The 17,816-nt window shown below is 44.9% G+C and overlaps 1 protein-coding gene across 1 annotated transcript in view; it reads left to right on the top strand.

Moving 5' to 3' along the window:
- Window positions 1-17,816, top strand: part of LOC146830893 (fibrocystin-L-like) — a 533,569-nt gene that overhangs the window by 366,795 nt on the left and 148,958 nt on the right. The window contains exons 62-64 of the mRNA XM_085603812.1: window positions 3,069-3,195; window positions 4,570-4,694; window positions 7,524-7,614. Coding sequence (XP_085459938.1) covers window positions 3,069-3,195; window positions 4,570-4,694; window positions 7,524-7,614 — 343 coding nt within the window. The remainder of the gene's footprint in view (window positions 1-3,068; window positions 3,196-4,569; window positions 4,695-7,523; window positions 7,615-17,816) is intronic.

The raw sequence follows: 17,816 nt of genomic DNA, 5'->3' as shown, positions 1-17,816 counted from the left end.
TGCACACTGGGGGAGCTGCCCACATGCTACGTGTTGTGCTGTGGGAGACCGTGACACTGGAGCTTTGGCATTTGCTCAGTCGCAGTGCATTGTGGTCCAAAGGCAACATTAACCCCCTATCTTCTGCATATGGCCATAGGATGCCTCTAAATACCAAACATCCTCTGCTATTCAAAATACGGAGGTGCGATGCACTCAGTGCTTAATTTGTAAAAGAATAAGTGCCAGGGCCCTCGTCAAGAGGCCACCCCAGCTTGCACCACCCGGTGCCACTTGCGTCGCTGCCAATGACAGTACTTACAAAACTAGCCATCACACAGCTACAAGTATAACCATTCAGAGTGTTTGAGGCCCCCCAACGCTGTTAAGAATGCCTTGGGAGGCAGGTATTAGTTGTTATAACATATATTCACTTAATAAACAACTGCTGTTCTTGTCCTCTCTATATTACACAAACAGCGCCACCATGTGGTAGCTGTCATAAGTCCCGGTGTTGTCAATTAAGTGCCGTTGCCGAGCACCTGAAAACACCAGCTCAAATTAGGCGCTGCACTCCTCACTCTTCTGAGAGAATTAAAGCAATAATTAGTAACAAGGGAAATTAATACCAGTATTAATGAGTGGCTTCTGTTGAAACTAATCCTGCTCAGCTACAAGCTGCTTTCGCTGCCGTAGACAAGAACACACTGACGTTACGTGACGACTACTGATCCTGCTCCCATTGTGGTGACTCGCTGTGTGCACTGTGTGTATTAGTAATAGAACTCATCCAGTTTAGAGTAGTGTGTGAAAAGAATGTGTCCTGATCCCACCATCTCCAACTTATTTAACAAATTACTTTAATTAGCTTTTTTGCAATGTTGAAAACGTATCCCTTGCCTGTTTATTGCTTATTATGTAAGGCCCGCCCATTCCCCACTATAGAAGGGGCTGCGGTAAATTGTGACCTACTATTCTCTGTTTTCCCGAAATTCCACCCCATTCAGAAAAAACTGATATTGTCCCCCGTTTCCCAGTCCAGTAAAGAATGACGCATCTGTATTGACCTCAGCACAAACCTCCCAGTTCCAGTTGGACTTTCCTCATGTCCTTTGGCTACTCTAGGGACTGGAGCTATCTCATGTGCTGCCAGAAGTCTTCACTAGGCCTGGGCAAAAATTTCGTTCCGTTCGCGGATAATTTTACATTTTCGCGTTTCGCGGAAAGCGCGAAAATGTCAAAATTTCCGCATTCCGCAGCTTAGCGATAATTTGGTTCTTGCTTGCGCTGTAAAATAATACATTCTCGCGTGCGCGCGATCGCCTTACCTGAATCCCTGCGTTCGCCGACAAGTTTTCTTGATCCGGTCGCGTTCTCCATGAGAAGTTGTATTGTTTTTAGCCATTTGCGCTGTCTCGCGACAGTTCGCGCCCGCAGTGACGTCATGCGTCTCGCGATCACGTCTTTCTTCTCGCGATCATGCACCGCGAGACAACTGAAAACAAGATGGCCGTGCCCGCGAGCAACCACATGGGTAAGTTGGCAAGCCGCAACCATGCAGAAAATCTCACGAACATTCGGGAAAAAAACTTCCGCATCTTCGCGATATTTCCACGTGTTTGCGATAATTTTTAACATTTTCGCGATAATTTGCGAAAGTGGATTTCGCAAATTTCGCCCACCCCTAGTCTTCACTATGTAACATAACCGATGTTACTGAATATAAACAAACGTGTCAGATAAGAATGTGTAGATGTAGCGTAAAAAATGAATGTTTCATACAGGCAAGAGTAGCAAAACCCTTGTATATTAATTAGGCCATTTAAAATATTTCTGTCAAAGTTGTTAATGCTATTATATTTAATACTTTGCATGACTTTGCAATTACCTTCCTTACTCAATAAACTTGACACGCCCTGATAGATTTCCGAGGCCATCAATCATGTTATATACAAGATCACATTCAAATGTTCACGGACTATGGACACAGTATTATGGTGTTGTGGTACGTGTGCACCACCGTATTATAACTGTATTCCTTTGTGAGGATTTGTAGAGTTTTACCAACGCTACAGAAAAGGTCCATGCTACCAGTACTTTGATTACCAGCTTCCTGTTCACACAACCAGTGTTCTTACTCTGTGCTTCTGTAGCATTGCAGAATGGGTACTCACAGTAGATTTTCAAGTCAACAGGGTACAGGGGCAGGTGGAGAAGGGGACAGTTACATTGTTTCTTTTGTTTTTAATAAATTGATGTGTAAGACATTTTAACGGACCTATTATATTTAGAAGCATTATAAAAACCAGTAAATAGAACCACTCATTGAGACTATTGGGTGAACGCAAAATCTGATTCATGCACAACATGGCTTTCAAAAGGCTTTTCTAGTATTGCTGAATGAACGATAGCGGGAGTCAGCAAAGAAATGGCTGCCGGAGTGATGCCAGATTGTTAATCCATTTGCAATCCAGCCTTCACTTTCCAGATGGCCGCTTAGCATCCCTTTACTCAGGGAGGAGGCAGAGAGCTGGCATCTGGCTGGATCCAGCAGGCCCGGCCCTACCAGAGTTGCCAATGATGGCGTCTTGCAAAAAAAAAAAAAGTGGAGTACTGAGGAACACACAGGCAGTTAGAGGGCAGGGCTTACAGGTTAGGAGCAATATGCCTATATCCAGTTTGCTGTGGAAACTGGCGAGCAGGTGCGGCCACCATTTCTTGTCCAAGATTAAGAAATTTCATTTCACTGCCAAGTCCTCAAAAATACTACCTTTGCCCATTAGATTTGGGCCGTGTTCCATATAAATGCCGGGCTCTTCGCATCATGGCCTCTGGTCAGACATTTAGTATGCTACAACACGCAGCAGAGCACCCCAGGGGCACCATTGGAAGTGTTGACGTTTTTGATGTCTAGGGATGCCTTTATCTTAATGACCTCCTCCACCGCTGTGTACAGCGTTGACCCACAATAAAGAAACAAGAATGTGCACATGTAAATATGCTTAAGCATATATATGTTTTTATAATTGTCAAGCAATCAGAAGTCCCTTTTGTATTAGGGCATTACTAAATTATCTTATATTTTTCAGATTAACTCCAATGAGTCATATGTCCAGGGCTGTGCCTTCCACAATGGCTTTTCTCCAGCAATTGGAGTTTTTGGAACAAACGGGCTAAACGTTGATGACAACATCATCCATTTTACTGTTGGAGAAGGTAATATGCAAAAAGAAATTGTATGTCTTAATAATGCGTGAGGGATCATCTCATTGGTGGAACTGGGAAAGGGAGTTTACGGCCAGTTAACCTAAGTGATTGGTGATTTTAGAACATTGGAATGTTGCGAGCTTCTTGAAAGACAATGAAGTGGCACGGGCGTATAATGACTGGTATAGGACTTCTGCTCCAGCATTATAAGGCATGTCTTTCTGTTTTCCCTTTTTAATTCAGAACATTCTACTCTCTTTGGGTGAGCCCTCTGCCTCAGGCTACATCCGTTGTTAAAGTCATCTTCCTTGTTATAGGCCTTTGCTTGCGTCACAGGCCTATTATTTGGGTTCAGGGTCTTTAACAACTGGTATAGCCCTCGGCAGCGGGCTATAAGGCTCCGTTAAAGTATGTAGAATTCAGTGTGTGTCTGTTTGATTCCGTAGCAAATAAAGTCATGCAAAAGTAGTTAATTTAATATCACACAATCTTTTGTCCATGATGTTGTCTTCCCTGCTAAGAATTGATGCTCTAAAACTTTTTAATGTTCTACGTAAAATGTATTAAAAAAAAAGCCCTGGTGCCTACGAGGTAGACTTGAGAGACCACACCAGCTAGTCACCGGCTCCCAACATTGACGCTCACACAATGGGCGCTGTTTATTACGGCCCACGGAAAACCCAGCGCAGCCTTTTATTCCACCCCTGATGTCACATCAAGTCTAAACCATTATCCTGCTAGCTGCAGATGGAAAACTAGGCAGGTCTCCCCAAAACCTCCCTGTCACCTGGTGCACTCCCTTCACTCTGTAAGGGCCCCTTTAGACATGACATTGCCTTCTACTAGTACAATTATGGATTCCAGAGATGATTGGTTCCTATTGTCACACACAGATATCGACCAAACACTTTGAAGTCAGAAACATTTCCTTTTTCCTATGCTGTTCAATGTTTGAACGAGGGTACGATGTGTTTTGTAATGTGCTTCAGTTTTTTCACGACATTGTCATTTTGTAATAACACTCTTCATATGAAGCTGCCAGCCACCTGGATGGTAACAATGTGGGCACAATTCCAGAGATGTATCCCCAGATGGTAGAAACCTCAAAACAATCAGTACATATTGTTAATTTGAAGAAGTGTGCTTGCTAGACAACTGAGATTTTCTTCAAAATATTTATGAAAATAAATGGCATTTGATATGCAGCCACTTCTGAATTAATCGTTTCACTTCAGCTGACCATAAAAGCGCAGCAAAGGGGGTAACCAACAATAACCAATTGAAATAAAATACGTATGAAGCACTATTGTGTGAAACGATATAACAAATCATACTTCCAAAAAAAGCAGTCTTTTGAACCGATATGTTTGGTTTCCTTGGTAGGTATTCGACTTTGGGGAGAGCGGAACAAGGCTCGAAGGAACTTGGTTACCCTAGCCATTTGGCCCTCAACTTATCAGGACCGACTAGAGATAAATAACCGTGTCTTGTGGCACGCTGGCATCGAGGTAAATTAATTTGGCGTTCTCTCTCTGTCTTCAGACTCCATGATTGTTTTCATTAACGTATATACTTGTAATTCTTTGGGGGAACAACCTTTACAACGCAACTTTTACAACGCACTACACTTACAACGCATTTTTTACAACGCACAATCCATTACAACGCATGACATTACAACGCATGACACTACAACGCATTTTTAAAAACTACCTTTACAACGCATTCCATTACAACGCATACTACCATTACAACGCATACCATTACAACGCATAATATAGTAATTTTTACCCCTATACTATCCAACACTTACCCTACTGTTGCACCCCCTGGAGTTAGAATAGTAATTTTTACCCCTATACTATCCAACACTTACCCTACTGTTGCACCCCCTGGAGTTAGAATAGTAATTTTTACCCCTATACTATCCAACACTTTCCCTACTGTTGCACCCCCTGGAGTTAGAATAGTAATTTGTACCCCTATAGTATCCAACACTTACCCTACTGTTGCACCCACTGGAGTTAGAATAGTAATTTTTACCCCTATACTATCCAACACTTACCCTACTGTTGCACCCCCTGGAGTTAGAATAGTAATTTTTACCCCTATACTATCCAACACTTACCCTACTGTTGCACCCCCTGGAGTTAGAATAGTAATTTTTACCCCTATACTATCCAACACTTACCCTACTGTTGCACCCCCTGGAGTTAGAATAGTAATTTTTACCCCTATACTATCCAACATTTACCCTACTGTTGCACCCCCTGGAGTTAGAATAGTAATTTTTAACCCTATACTATCCAACACTTACCCTACTGTTGCACCCCCTGGAGTTAGAATAGTAATTTTTACCCCTATACTATCTAATACTTACCTTAAATGCAATTTAATATTATGCGTTGTAATGGTATGCGTTGTAAAGGTAGTATGCGTTGTAATGGAAATGCGTTGTAAAGGAAGTTTTTAAAAATGCGTTGTAGTGTCCTGCGTTGTAATGTCATGCGTTGTAATGGATTGTGCGTTGTAAAAAATGCGTTGTAAGTGCATGCGTTGTAAAAGTGTGCGTTGTAACGACATACATCCAATTCTTTGCATTTCTCTTTTTAATTGTATCCAAAATATAATAAGGCTACAAGGCCGAATAATGTTGTGACTTACAGTGTGAGTTGGTCTGTGTGTCCCTTTCGAAATAAGCAAATTGGGACAAATCCACAAGTATGCATTGCTGTGCAATGCCAAAGGTCCTAGAAAACATCTGTTAATGTAATCACTGCTATGTCTTTATATCCCTGAAAACACAGAGTTAGGCAGATGTCTGGAGCAAAGTTTAGTTTGCATTCCTCCAAATCACACAGATTTCACAAAACATAGTTAATCTAAAAAGCAGGTCCAAATGAATAAATGAGACAAGAAAATGAAATAAAAGATGAATCTGCTAAAAGTAGTGGACAGAACTAAAGTAATCAGCTTTGGGAAAAAGACAAAGAGGCTAAAGGCAATGGTGATCAGTGGGGCAAATTGACATAGACACCTAAGAACACAACATGAATAAAGGAGAAAACACACCAAGTGTATAAACATAATTGCACAATAACCTGCACTGTGGCAGACACAAGTACTTGGAGTTAAGCCTATAATTGCCAGATGATGTCTGCATCTTTTTTTGTATAACCTCAGTGTGTTTATACATTTTTTCTGTCTGCTTCTTTTTTGTCTGAAAAATGAGTGTGTGTGTGTGTGTGTGGGTGTGCGTGCGTGTGTGTGTGTGTGTCTATCCCCTTGTCCTAGGTCAGACCTTTGAAAGTCAATCTGCAGGCAAGGAACATGGTGGAAGTGAGATCTTTTGGATGACCTCCACAAGTGCAGCCCTGGAACCCCCTCCCCCCCTCACACTGCAGTGCTCTTCATGTTACCTGGCATGTCCCGTGGGGCAGGATAATCCCTGCCGTGCAGCATTCTTTTCTGTTTAGCCCTCAGGGCACAGTACTTTTCCATTTACGTTAACAAAGAGAATAAGCCCTTGAAAGTGTTTTTATAATATACCCACAGGATTACATCTATATTACTTCTTTCAGTTTCAGCTGACCCTGCCAGTGCCTTACACTCCCCTGCTCCTTTCCCTCTAGTAGACACACAAGGGCCCTTTCATGGTCTAATTTCTGTAGAGGAGAGGCTGTATCCTAAGAGGAGGTTTCTCACCAGAGCAAAAAGTTGATGACGTTCCTTTTAACGCTGTATTTGTATTTCGAGGGGGCCCATCCTTTAAGGCTTTGGTCTCCCCCAAAGACCAAATAAAACAAACACTACCATGCGAGGCCCACCTCCCCCTTGGTTCTTGAATGAAAGAATAAATACTTCTGGGCTAGGATTTGTAGCATCTCTATTTCTAAAACGTTTTGCAAGTTCTGGTGTCTATCAAAATTGTAACCCTCCATAAATCTGGGGCATTTGACATTTGGTAATGATGCTTAGACCCCACATAGAGAAACACCCCAAACCTTTTTCTCAGGCCCTGGAGTAGGTGTAAGAGCAAGCCAAACAATCGACAATTATGGAGAAGGAATAGTGGCCAAAACTGAGCAGCTGTCTGTGACACATATTGCTTGTCCATACATCTTTGATTATAGATTGAAAATACACCAAATATTCTAAATAACGCACAATATTCTTGATGAACTCTTTCTGAGCTCTGTGCTTCTTTCTGAAAGTTCTCCCACAACTTCAATTTTAACTGTCACTCGTTTTAATTTGAGTGTTCAATTACCTTGTTTTTACGCCTTTGTTCCTAAATATGGTCCTAGTTAATATTTTTATGTTTAATGTGCTTTTAGGTAAATAAAGGCAGCCAGATTGTCCTGCAGGACAATATTGTTGCAGGATTTGAAAGAGTTGCATATCGAATTAATGGTGAACCATGCTCAGGTAAGTTGGCCATGATTTTGATCCAAGAGTTATGTTGGCAACATGGATTTAAACTGCCTTACAGTCATTCTCTACAATCCACTTAACATAGGAAGAATTCCAACTTCATAGACCGTAGGGGAAAAATATCTGAAACTCAATAGTGTATTTATTAATCCACACAAATTCTATCTTCTAAAAATGTCCTTGCAGAATCGGTAAGCACTCTAAACATACCACATGAAGGTATTCAGATTGTGGAACTTTGTTTTTTTATCAAATCAAAACTAAACGAGCATTGCCAAGCCTTAAAAAAGGCCCACGGTTAGGTGGCAAAATTGTTGGTGCTCCTTGTACTGTACAGAACATCACTACCTCAGCTCGACCTTTCTCAGTGAGAGAGTTAAAATACCAGTTTCTGAATTCTATCTTTTTGCTAGATACTTCAACATTCATAACTCAACTATAGGGAATACACCAGTTCTTCTCTTTCCCCAACTATGCTGTTATTAAATGTATATGATTTCCGTATTTGCTGAAGGTTTGTGCCTGTAGTCAGACTCCAAGCCCCATTAACTAGCTGTGAAATTAATGTGCGTAACACATTCTCTACTATCATTGGTGTCTTTGTCTTTGGCATTCGATATGTCGAAAGACACATACCTGGTAGAGTCTCTTGCACCTTGGGTTACCTTTGATATAAAACATGGGGGTGAATTTGCTCAGAGATTAAACAATCCAGCGGCACAGCCAAAGCTGCTGCACTGTTCTGTGTGGAAGGGAGATGGTGGAGCAGGGTCATATCTATGCATATGGTGCTGCAGCTGTCATGCTCTGCACCTTCGCTCATTATGCTGCCTTGGGCCACGCACATACCATAGTGAAAGGGCGTGTGGAAGAGTATCTTTCCAGTACAAAAGACTATGCTTTTCAACATTTTCTAACTTTGAACGTCTGCTGTCCATTATAGCACATATGCAAAATTAAAACGTTTTGAAAAAATAAAACCTTTCTCAAACATACTTGCCTCAAATAGGCGCACATTTTGGTGCAAAACTCTGTCTACCTTTTGTAGAAGACAGGACTATACATGAAAAGCAATGGAGGTTGCATGTGACTACGCACGCCCCCCTCAGGCAAAGTAGCACAAAGTGCTACTTTGCATTACTTAAGGGCTACTTTCCAGTAGAAAGCAAGTTTTTAGCTCTAAAGTAATGTTCAAAATCCACTTTGCTCTGGTTTGCGTCACTTTGCATGACACTGCACTGGTGCAAAGTGAAATTAAGTTTGGGTGTAGTTCCCAAACTAATATGACTACGTTTGAAAAAAGATCAGACACTTGTGCCCATCCCTGTTTCGAACATCTAGGTAATATTAGATGTCTGTATTTCATGCATGATGAGAGTGTTTTTGTGAGACCAGGCATCCATGGTATGATTTCCCCAGACTTTTTGCCTTCCGACTTCCTGTTTTTGCTGACTTCAGTTATGCTGGCTTTAGGACTCAGGGCACTTTTCCTCTGCTAACCAGTGCTAAAGTGCATGCACTCTCAGCATAAAACATGGTAACATTAGCTTATCCACAACTGGCATATTTAATTTACATACAAGTCCGGAGTAAAGTGCACTGCATGTGTCCAGGGCTAGTAAATTAAATACTATTAGTAGGCCTGCAGTACTGATTGTGCCACCTACTTAAGCAGCCGTTTAAACATGTCTCAGGCCTGCCATTGCAGAGCCTGTGTTTGCAGTTTTAAACTGCTATGTCGACCTGGCAAGTTTAACCCTCTTGTCAGACCCAAATCTTCCTTTTTGATAAATATAAGTCTCTGCTAAGTAGGCCCTGGACAGCCCCAGGGCAGGTGCAGTGTAATTAAAAAAGTAGGACTTTTTTTAAATGTCCTAGTAGTGAAAAACTCTGAAATTCGTTTTCACTACTGCAAGGCCTATCTCTCCCATAAGATAACATTGGGATTATCTTATTACATTTTAGAAGTGTAATGTCCAATTGGGAAGAGATTGGACCCTCAAGCTCGGTCTCTCTGGAATTGTAATTCATGGTGAAGTCAGATTTTAAATTGTAATTCTGAAATGTCCACTTTTAGAAAGTTGGCATTTTCTTACTTTAGCCATTTGGTGCCTACTGCCTGTCTCTGAATACGCCTGAGGCGGGTGACAGCAGGGTTATGCGCATTCACTCTATACTGCCACATGAAGGAAGCTTAGGTGTGACTTGATGGTTCATCCATATCCTGATGGGCAGTCCTGGGCAGAATGGGAGGGAGGAACTGGATGAAGCCTCACACTTACACCTAAATAGGCTGTGTCCTGTCCCCACACAAAGGGCTGTGTACCCCCCTCTAGTGAGTCTGGAGCCAAGGCAGGCAAGGCAGGGACTCTGTATACTTCAAAGTCATCTCTTTGAAGTCTCCCCCACTTCAAAGGCCCAACTGTGTATAGGTACTAGACCTCAGACACCACCACTTTAGTACACTGGACCCACATCACTTGACCTCAAAACCAGAGTGACTCCAAGGGTTTTCTGTCTTGGCTCCTGATTGATGAGTCAGGGACATAAAAGGCTTCCAATTCACCTGCTACAGCACCAGGAGTCTGCCATCAGTGAGTGTGCTCTGCCAAGTGGTGCCAGCCTAGTCCTCGACACTTGGAAGTGGGTTTGAAGTGCTGCTCCAGCAGAAACCACACATCGCCTTTGAGGCAAAGGACTCAGAACCAGCAAATCTCCTCCACTGTGGATGCATCATTGGCATTGCAGGGATCAGCTCTGATGCATTGTTGACTGCACGGCGCATAGCACTCAGTTCTCGAAGCATCATCATTGCCATTTTATGCGGCATGGAACAGACTCTTTGCCTACCTGTGTGGACCGACGACAATGCATTGCCTCATCTTCACCCTTCATTGCATCTTCGATCACTACGTATCACCTCTTCTGCACCCTGCATCTCGTCTTCGACGACATTACAATCAAGGTACTGTTCAACAGGGCAAGGCTGGCCACTGTAACCGACCCTTGCTCCATCGCGATTTGCCTTAACTTTTGCATTTGACCCTTTCAAGTATGAAAAGATGTCCCAGTTTGGTGCTTTATGCTTTTAAGCACTTTGTTTCAGTTTATTCGTTAATGTCTAACTCCGGTTCTACTTATTATTTTTTTGTCATATTGGTCTTGTTTTGTTCATTAAATTAAGCTTTATGTTACTTACCAGGTGTGGTATCTTTTGCGTGGTGTTTACACAGTTTTACTGTTTGAAGTGTTGCACAAATACTTAACATATTGTCTCTTAAGTTAAGCCTGACTACTCTGTGCCAAGCTACCAGGTGGTGAGCACAGGTTGCTTTAAAGTATGTTTGTGACTTACCCTGACTAGGATTATGATTCCTTCTTGGACAGGGTGCATACCTCCGCCAACCAGAAACCTAATTTTCAACAGTTGCCGTATCTAATTTAAGAGACACTAGACTCCTGAGGCCTGAGCCGGGAGTGCGCACGGTTGTTTCCTCGCATTTCGTTTTTTAAAAATAATTTTCTTAAATACCTATAGCGCTTCGTTTTTAACTTACCTGCCCTCTGCACTGTTGGGAATTGCGGGAGGCATCGAGTTCCAGCGGGTGGTGGGCAAGGCACTAGGCTGTAGCTCAACTGGGGCAGCTGGAGCGTTTCCGCCATCTTGGGGGGAGTGTAGGGTTAGTGGGACAGTTGTTGTGGCCCTGATTGCCCGGACTGCTTAAATGCAAGCACAGCTGCGACCACGCAGCGGACGTGCCGCAAAGGCAAGCCCGTCTGCGCCCGTCCGTCGCCAGTCGTCAGGACCCCTGCATATTTTTCTGCGGATTCTATTAGGTACTCGCGGGAAGAGCTCCTGGGTTTGGCATCCAATTGCCCTTCTCTACCTTGGTCCTCTCAGGATCGATCTTTCCACTGTGAATTCTGTGCATTCAAGCTGGCCCTAGTGGAGAGGGTCCTATGCCTACCAGGCCACACGGAGTATAAGTTCCTCAGCCTGAACTGCCGCTCGCTGGCGAAACATCATGTCGAGGTGTTTGACCTCTTAGCTGATGAGTCCCCTGATGCTCTATTCCTAACAGAGACTTGGCTCACCCAAGACTCAGTGGCAGAGCCTTGGTTGGCTCTTTCTCACGGTTATGTGTTAGAGACCATTAATGGGGGGCAGAGGGGTCAGTATTGCAGTGGTTGTTAAGGAAGCTTATACCTTCCGCCTGTGTAAGGAGAACATAGTGGACTGCGAAAGTGCTTCATTTAAAATCAGGCTCAACCACAATTTTACAGCATCTGGCCTAATAATCTATAGGCCCCCCGGGCCCTCGAGTGGGTTTAGGGAAGACCTACTGAGCAAAGTGGGACAATTGCCAGTAAGACTGCAAATTTTACCATCCTAGGGGATCTCAATCTCCATCTTGAGAACTGTGGGAAAGCCAAGATTGTCAGCTTCTTGGCCGATTTAGAGGCCTTCCAGCTGACGCAGCACGTTCTCGAGGGTACACACGTGGCCGGCCATTTGTTGGACCCTATTTTTTCCAACCTTAGTCCTATAAAAATCTACCCGTCGGTCCCGCAGGCTTGGACTGACCACTTTTTGGTTTCATTTTCTCTACAGTTGCAGGGCAAAGCAGATTTGATTTGCCCAGCCCAAGTTCTCAAACGCCCCTTGCATAAGTTAGACTTGGATCTTTTCTCTGCCTGGCTATCTGGGCATAGACCTCAGCTACCACCAGATGTGGATGCGGCAAATTCGTGTTTCCAAGAATGGCTGACGGCCGCCTGGATATCTGCTTCCCGGCCAAACGGGGAGGAAAGGGGCGAGGACCATATAATCCGTGGTTCAATGATTCACTAACTCTAGCTAAGAAGGGCTGCAAGCAGCCAGAGCGCGCATGGAGACGCTCGTACGATGCGGTAGCAAAGTTAGAATACCGGGCGGCTGTTAAGCAGTACCACAAGTGCATTCGGAGAGCACGAGCAGAGTTAGTGGCCAATAAAATCTTGGCCAGCCCTAATCCCGCTAAGACTATCTTCTCCCTGCTCAAAGGCATGAAGAGCGTGGGTGCTACTAGGGTTTCTCCCATTGCTTCCAACCATCAGTGCGACGAGCTGGCGCAGTACTTTGTTAACAAAGTAGAGCAGATATATCTGGTCCTACCAAAGGCGGCATTCTCAATGGAGGGGGAGGCGTCAGGAGTGGGGATACCTTGGGGGCAACAGCTTGTCATCTTTCCCTCCCTTGACGCCCTCGGAATTTGGGGCCCTGTGCTTAAAAATTAAATCAGGCTCCCCGGCCGACCCTGTGACACCTGCCCACTATCGCCAGTTTCACTCACTGATCTCTCCTGTGAGCTTAGATCTGGCCAACTTGTCTTTGATGTCAGCTTCCGTACCTTGGGCGTGGAAACACGGTAAAGTTATCCCATTGGTAAAAAAACCTTCTTTGGACCCGGTCGAATCTGGCAACTATCGGCCCATCTCCCAGCTGCTGTTTATGGCCAAGCTGGTAGAATCACACGTGAATTCTATTCTGTCTAAATTCATTGAGCAGAACGCTATTCTTGATCCATCACAACATGGTTTCCGACCTCGGCATAGTACCGAGTTCGCGCTATTGGTAGTGTGGGAAGCCATTCAGGGCAGTCTGGATGTAGGGGACTCCGCGGCCTTGGTCCTTTTGGACTTAAGTGCCGCGTTTGATACTGTTTCCCATGAGATACTTCTCAAACGCCTTCAGGAAATTGGGATCAGGGATTCGGCCTTGGACTGGATCCGGTCTTTTCTAGAGGAGAGGTCCTTCCAGGTTTTAGTACTACCTTTTTACTCTCAGGAGTTTGCTTTGCATCGGGGTGCCGCAAGGCTCAATATTAAGCCCACTCTTGTTCAATCTATATGTTAGACCCCTGGCGGAGGTGGCAAAGGGCAGGGGGCTGTCCTTGGTGTAGTATGCCGACGACAACCAATTGGTGATTGCTTTTTTGAAGAAATGCAATACCAATTTGGGTAAGTTCAAGGAGGATCTCCTGGCCGTCTCCGATTGGATGGCGGCAAACTGTTTACAGTTAAATGCCAGTAAATCGGAGATTCTGCTGTTTGGGAAGGACCGGGAGTTATGGTCTGAGCAGTGCTGGCCGGATTGTCTCAAACCCGCCCCCTCCCTAAGGAGGTTGTGAAGAACTTGGGTGTGTGGTTTGATAATCGCTTGACTTTCGATAAACAAATGAAAGCCGTCGCTGGGGTCTGTTTCGGACTCCTGCGAGGCCTGAAACCTTTGCTTGGTTTCTTCCCTCCCAAGGTGCACTTGACCATTGTCCAGGCGTCCATTCTGTCCAGACTGGACTACGGTAACTCCCTCTACTTGGGCGCTAATAAGGCTAGCATCAAGCGCTTGCCGAGGGTCCAGAACGCGGCGGCGCGGATTCTGGTTGCACTGCCTAGATTTGGCTAAAGAACGGTGATGGATCAAACCCAGATCTGTTGACTGGGTGTGAGTGTTTGATTGGTTCTGATGCTCCGTCCATCACCACCCCCTTTTGTACCGCCTAGATCCTGCTCAGTGGCGCTTGTGCTCCCCAAACTCCACTGGCTGCCTGTCGAAAAGCGCATTCAGTTCAAGGCGCTGTGCATATCACATAAGATCTTGACGCGCCAGGCTCCATTGGGGCTATCATTTGCTGGAGCCCTATGTGCCTGGGCGTTCGTTGACATCTGCTGGCCTTGCGCTGGTCTGCACCCCTCGAGTCTGGAGAGCGAGGGCCGGGGGGCGCTCGTTCTGTTGTATTGCGGCAAAACTCTGGAACTCGCTCCCGGCTCACATTAGAGCTACTCCAAATCATCTGGTGTTTCGAAAGGCCTTAAAGACATGGATTTTTCCTACTTTTGCTGTTTAATCACTCTGTTGCACTCCCAGGCTCTTGTCCTCGGTCTCTGTTTGCGCTGGGATGCCTCGTCGGTGAGGCAGCCATACGCATTACAAATCCAAAATAAATAAATCAAATAAGTTGCAAAGCAACAACATTTGTGACTGAGGAAAGTAGTGACATTTTCAAAGAATTGGGATAGGTGGAGCTACTTGAGTAAACACTCCATTTAACTACTTTGAGCCTTTCCAGAACCCAAGGCCATCAAAGTTCTTATTTGTGTCAATTTATCAGGAAAGCAGATGAGTTAGAAACATTAATCACCTGCTGATTATCTTTTTTGTTCTCTACATGAGGAAAGAAAGTGCGACAGAAACAGCGTTCTCTTCACCAATATCAAAAGTGCACACAGCTGCTGGCCAGGAATGATAGATGTTCTGGGGAATAGATTTCACTGTCACCTTTCTTACAGTCTACCTAGTTTCCATATGTTTATGACTGTATCTCTGAAGAATCTGTTTGGTGGATCCTAAAATGAATCATTGTACGTGTACACAAATCAAACCACTTTAGGATCGCAATTCAACTTTTATTCGAGAAGTTTACAATAATCTATGTCAGAGATAAGGAGATTACAAGGAAAGACCAGTTCGCCTCTGAACAAAGTTAACCCAGAGCAACTCTGTTGCAGCCCAATGTCTAGACTACTTGTTATTTTACCTAGGACCACAATTTATGGAGAGGTGTGGGACACATCCAGCATCAAAATGGTGAGTGGTATATATCAATCTAGATTATGGGTTATTTGTCAGTGAACATTTATGTTGCTCACTTATGAACTAAAGCAAAGAGTGCCACATAATAGTATGAATGTTCAATTGTTAAAATGTGTCAGCAGTATATATGCAGGTGATGACAGACATCAACCTCTTGCTAGAGTCTAATTTGATGCTGAAGTTACCAATAGTGAAAGAGAATTGCAGTGTGTTAGAAGAGAAAAGGATTATGGAGGAGCAAATCTGTGTTGGCGTAGTTGATCATGAGGGAGCTTAGGGCCATTAAATGTTGGATAGCTGTCAGATAGTGAAGTTAAAGGTGAATAAAATTTTGTAAGACAGCCCAACGTATGAAGAAACCATGAAGGGTGTCTCATCATCAAATACCGCAAATGAGATACAACAAGGTATTCATCACTCAAAAATGGGGCTAAGAATTACCGAGCTCCATCTCTCCTGCTACTTGGCTGATAGTCGCTGATCAAAGTTCTGCTTAGACCCATACTGCATAGGATAATATTGATTTATTTGATTATTATGTAACTCCTGATCCCTGCATCTAGTTCATCATTTTGTCTTTATTTGATCCAGCTTTTATTTGCACATTACACTAGTCATGTGCCTCAAAGCTGCAAGTTGGCTGTCTGGCCGAATTGAGCCCATCTGAATGTAAGGTTTACTTCAATGATCCCGGCACCTAGTTCATCTCCTGAGGCGGAAGCCGGGAGGTATTTTAAAACTATTAGGAATCGTTTTGCTTTGCATTTTTGCTTGTGTTTTTCTACTGTGCCCCCTCTTTCTTGGCACTGAATAACTTCACCTCACCTGCACATTGCTGCCACCGCCGCCGTCCGGATCCACATCGCTTTCTCTTGCGGTGCAGGAGGACCCAGGCAGACCTTAGCTGGCAGACATCTTGGGTGTAGGTCCTGGACAGCGCTCTAGACACTACCAGGTCGGGCCATTTAAACTGATGTCAGCGCGAGCGCGCAGCACCTAGTTCATCTCCTCAGGCGGAAGCCGGGAGGTATTTTAAAACTATTAGGAATCGTTTTGCTTTGCATTTTTGCTTGTGTTTTTCTACTGTGCCCCTCTTTCTTGGCACTGAATAACTTCACCTCACCTGCACATTGCTGCCACCGCCGCCGTCCGGATCCACATCGCTTTCTTTTGTGGTGCAGGAGGACCCAGGCAGACCTTAGCTCGCAGACATCTTGGGTGTAGGTCCTGGACAGCGCTCTAGATGCTACCAGGCCGGGGCCATTTAAACTGATGTCAGCGCGAGCGCGCAGCACCTAGTTCATCTCCTGAGGCGGAAGCCGGGAGGTATTTTAAAACTATTAGGAATTGTTTTGCTTTGCATTTTTGCTTGTGTTTTTCTACTGTGCCCCCTCTTTCTTGGCACTGAATAACTTCACCTCACCTACACATTGCTGCCACCGCCGCCGTCCGGATCCACATCGCTTTCTTTTGCGGTGCAGGAGGACCCAGGCAGACCTTAACTGGCAGACATCTTGGGTGTAGGTCCTGGACAGCGCTCTAGACGCTACCAGGTCGGGGCCATTTAAACTGATGTCAGCGCGAGCGCGCAGCACCTAGTTCATCTCCTGAGGCGGAAGCCGGGAGGTATTTTAAAACTATTAGGAATCGTTTTGCTTTGCATTTTTGCTTGTGTTTTTCTACTGTGCCCCCTCTTTCTTGGCACTGAATAACTTCACCTCACCTGCACATTGCTGCCACCGCCGCCGTCCGGATCCACATCGCTTTCTCTTGCGGTGCAGGAGGACCCAGGCAGACCTCTTGGGTGTAGGTCCTGGACAGCGCTCTAGACGCTACCAGGTCGGGCCATTTAAACTGATGTCAGCGCGAGCAGCGGGCGCGCCGGCAGCGCGCTAGAGGCAAGCCCGTCTGCGCCCGTCCGCGGCTGGTCGGGGTTAGGGGCATTCCACTCTGCCCAAATCATCTCGTACTCAGCCACTGACCTGCGCCTTTACCGAGCTAACTGGCCTATTGCCCCCCGTACAAGAAGTAATCTATCTTCCTGTGGGATTCTCTCTCCCAGGCACGATTCCTCCGCACTCCCCTTTCCTTCGTCCAGAGAGCACCCTTCAGCTAGTTCAGCCGCAATCTCTAATACCTCTCCCCTCTCCAATAAAACAGGCATGGAGTTCTACTACCTTAATACTCGCTGGCTACCCAAACACCAACTGGAAATATTCCACTTTCTTGACTCCAGACAACCTGATGTCCTCCTCCTCTCTGAGACCTGGCTTACAGCCGACTCCCTACCAGACATCCTGGCTGCTACTCCCACGGGGTACTACATACTCCAGGCCAACAGACTCCCGGGGAAACCAGGTGGTGGTGTGGCCGCTATTATCCATCATAAACTTAGATTTACTGCATAAATGGTCACTAGCATACCCTCCGTTGAGAGTCTCGTCCTAAAATTTGACTCCCCCACTCGCCTTTTGTCTGTGCCCTCTTCTATCGACCCCCCCAACCCATGCCCTCCTTTCCTCAGCTGGTTGGAGAACTTATTTCCCAACTAGTTATTAATAAT

This window comes from Triturus cristatus, chromosome 5_1 (genome assembly GCF_964204655.1).
Source record: "Triturus cristatus chromosome 5_1, aTriCri1.1, whole genome shotgun sequence".
Taxonomy (NCBI): domain Eukaryota; kingdom Metazoa; phylum Chordata; class Amphibia; order Caudata; family Salamandridae; genus Triturus; species Triturus cristatus.
Note: the sequence above shows the minus strand (reverse complement) of the source record. Positions and strands in the feature narration are given on the sequence as shown.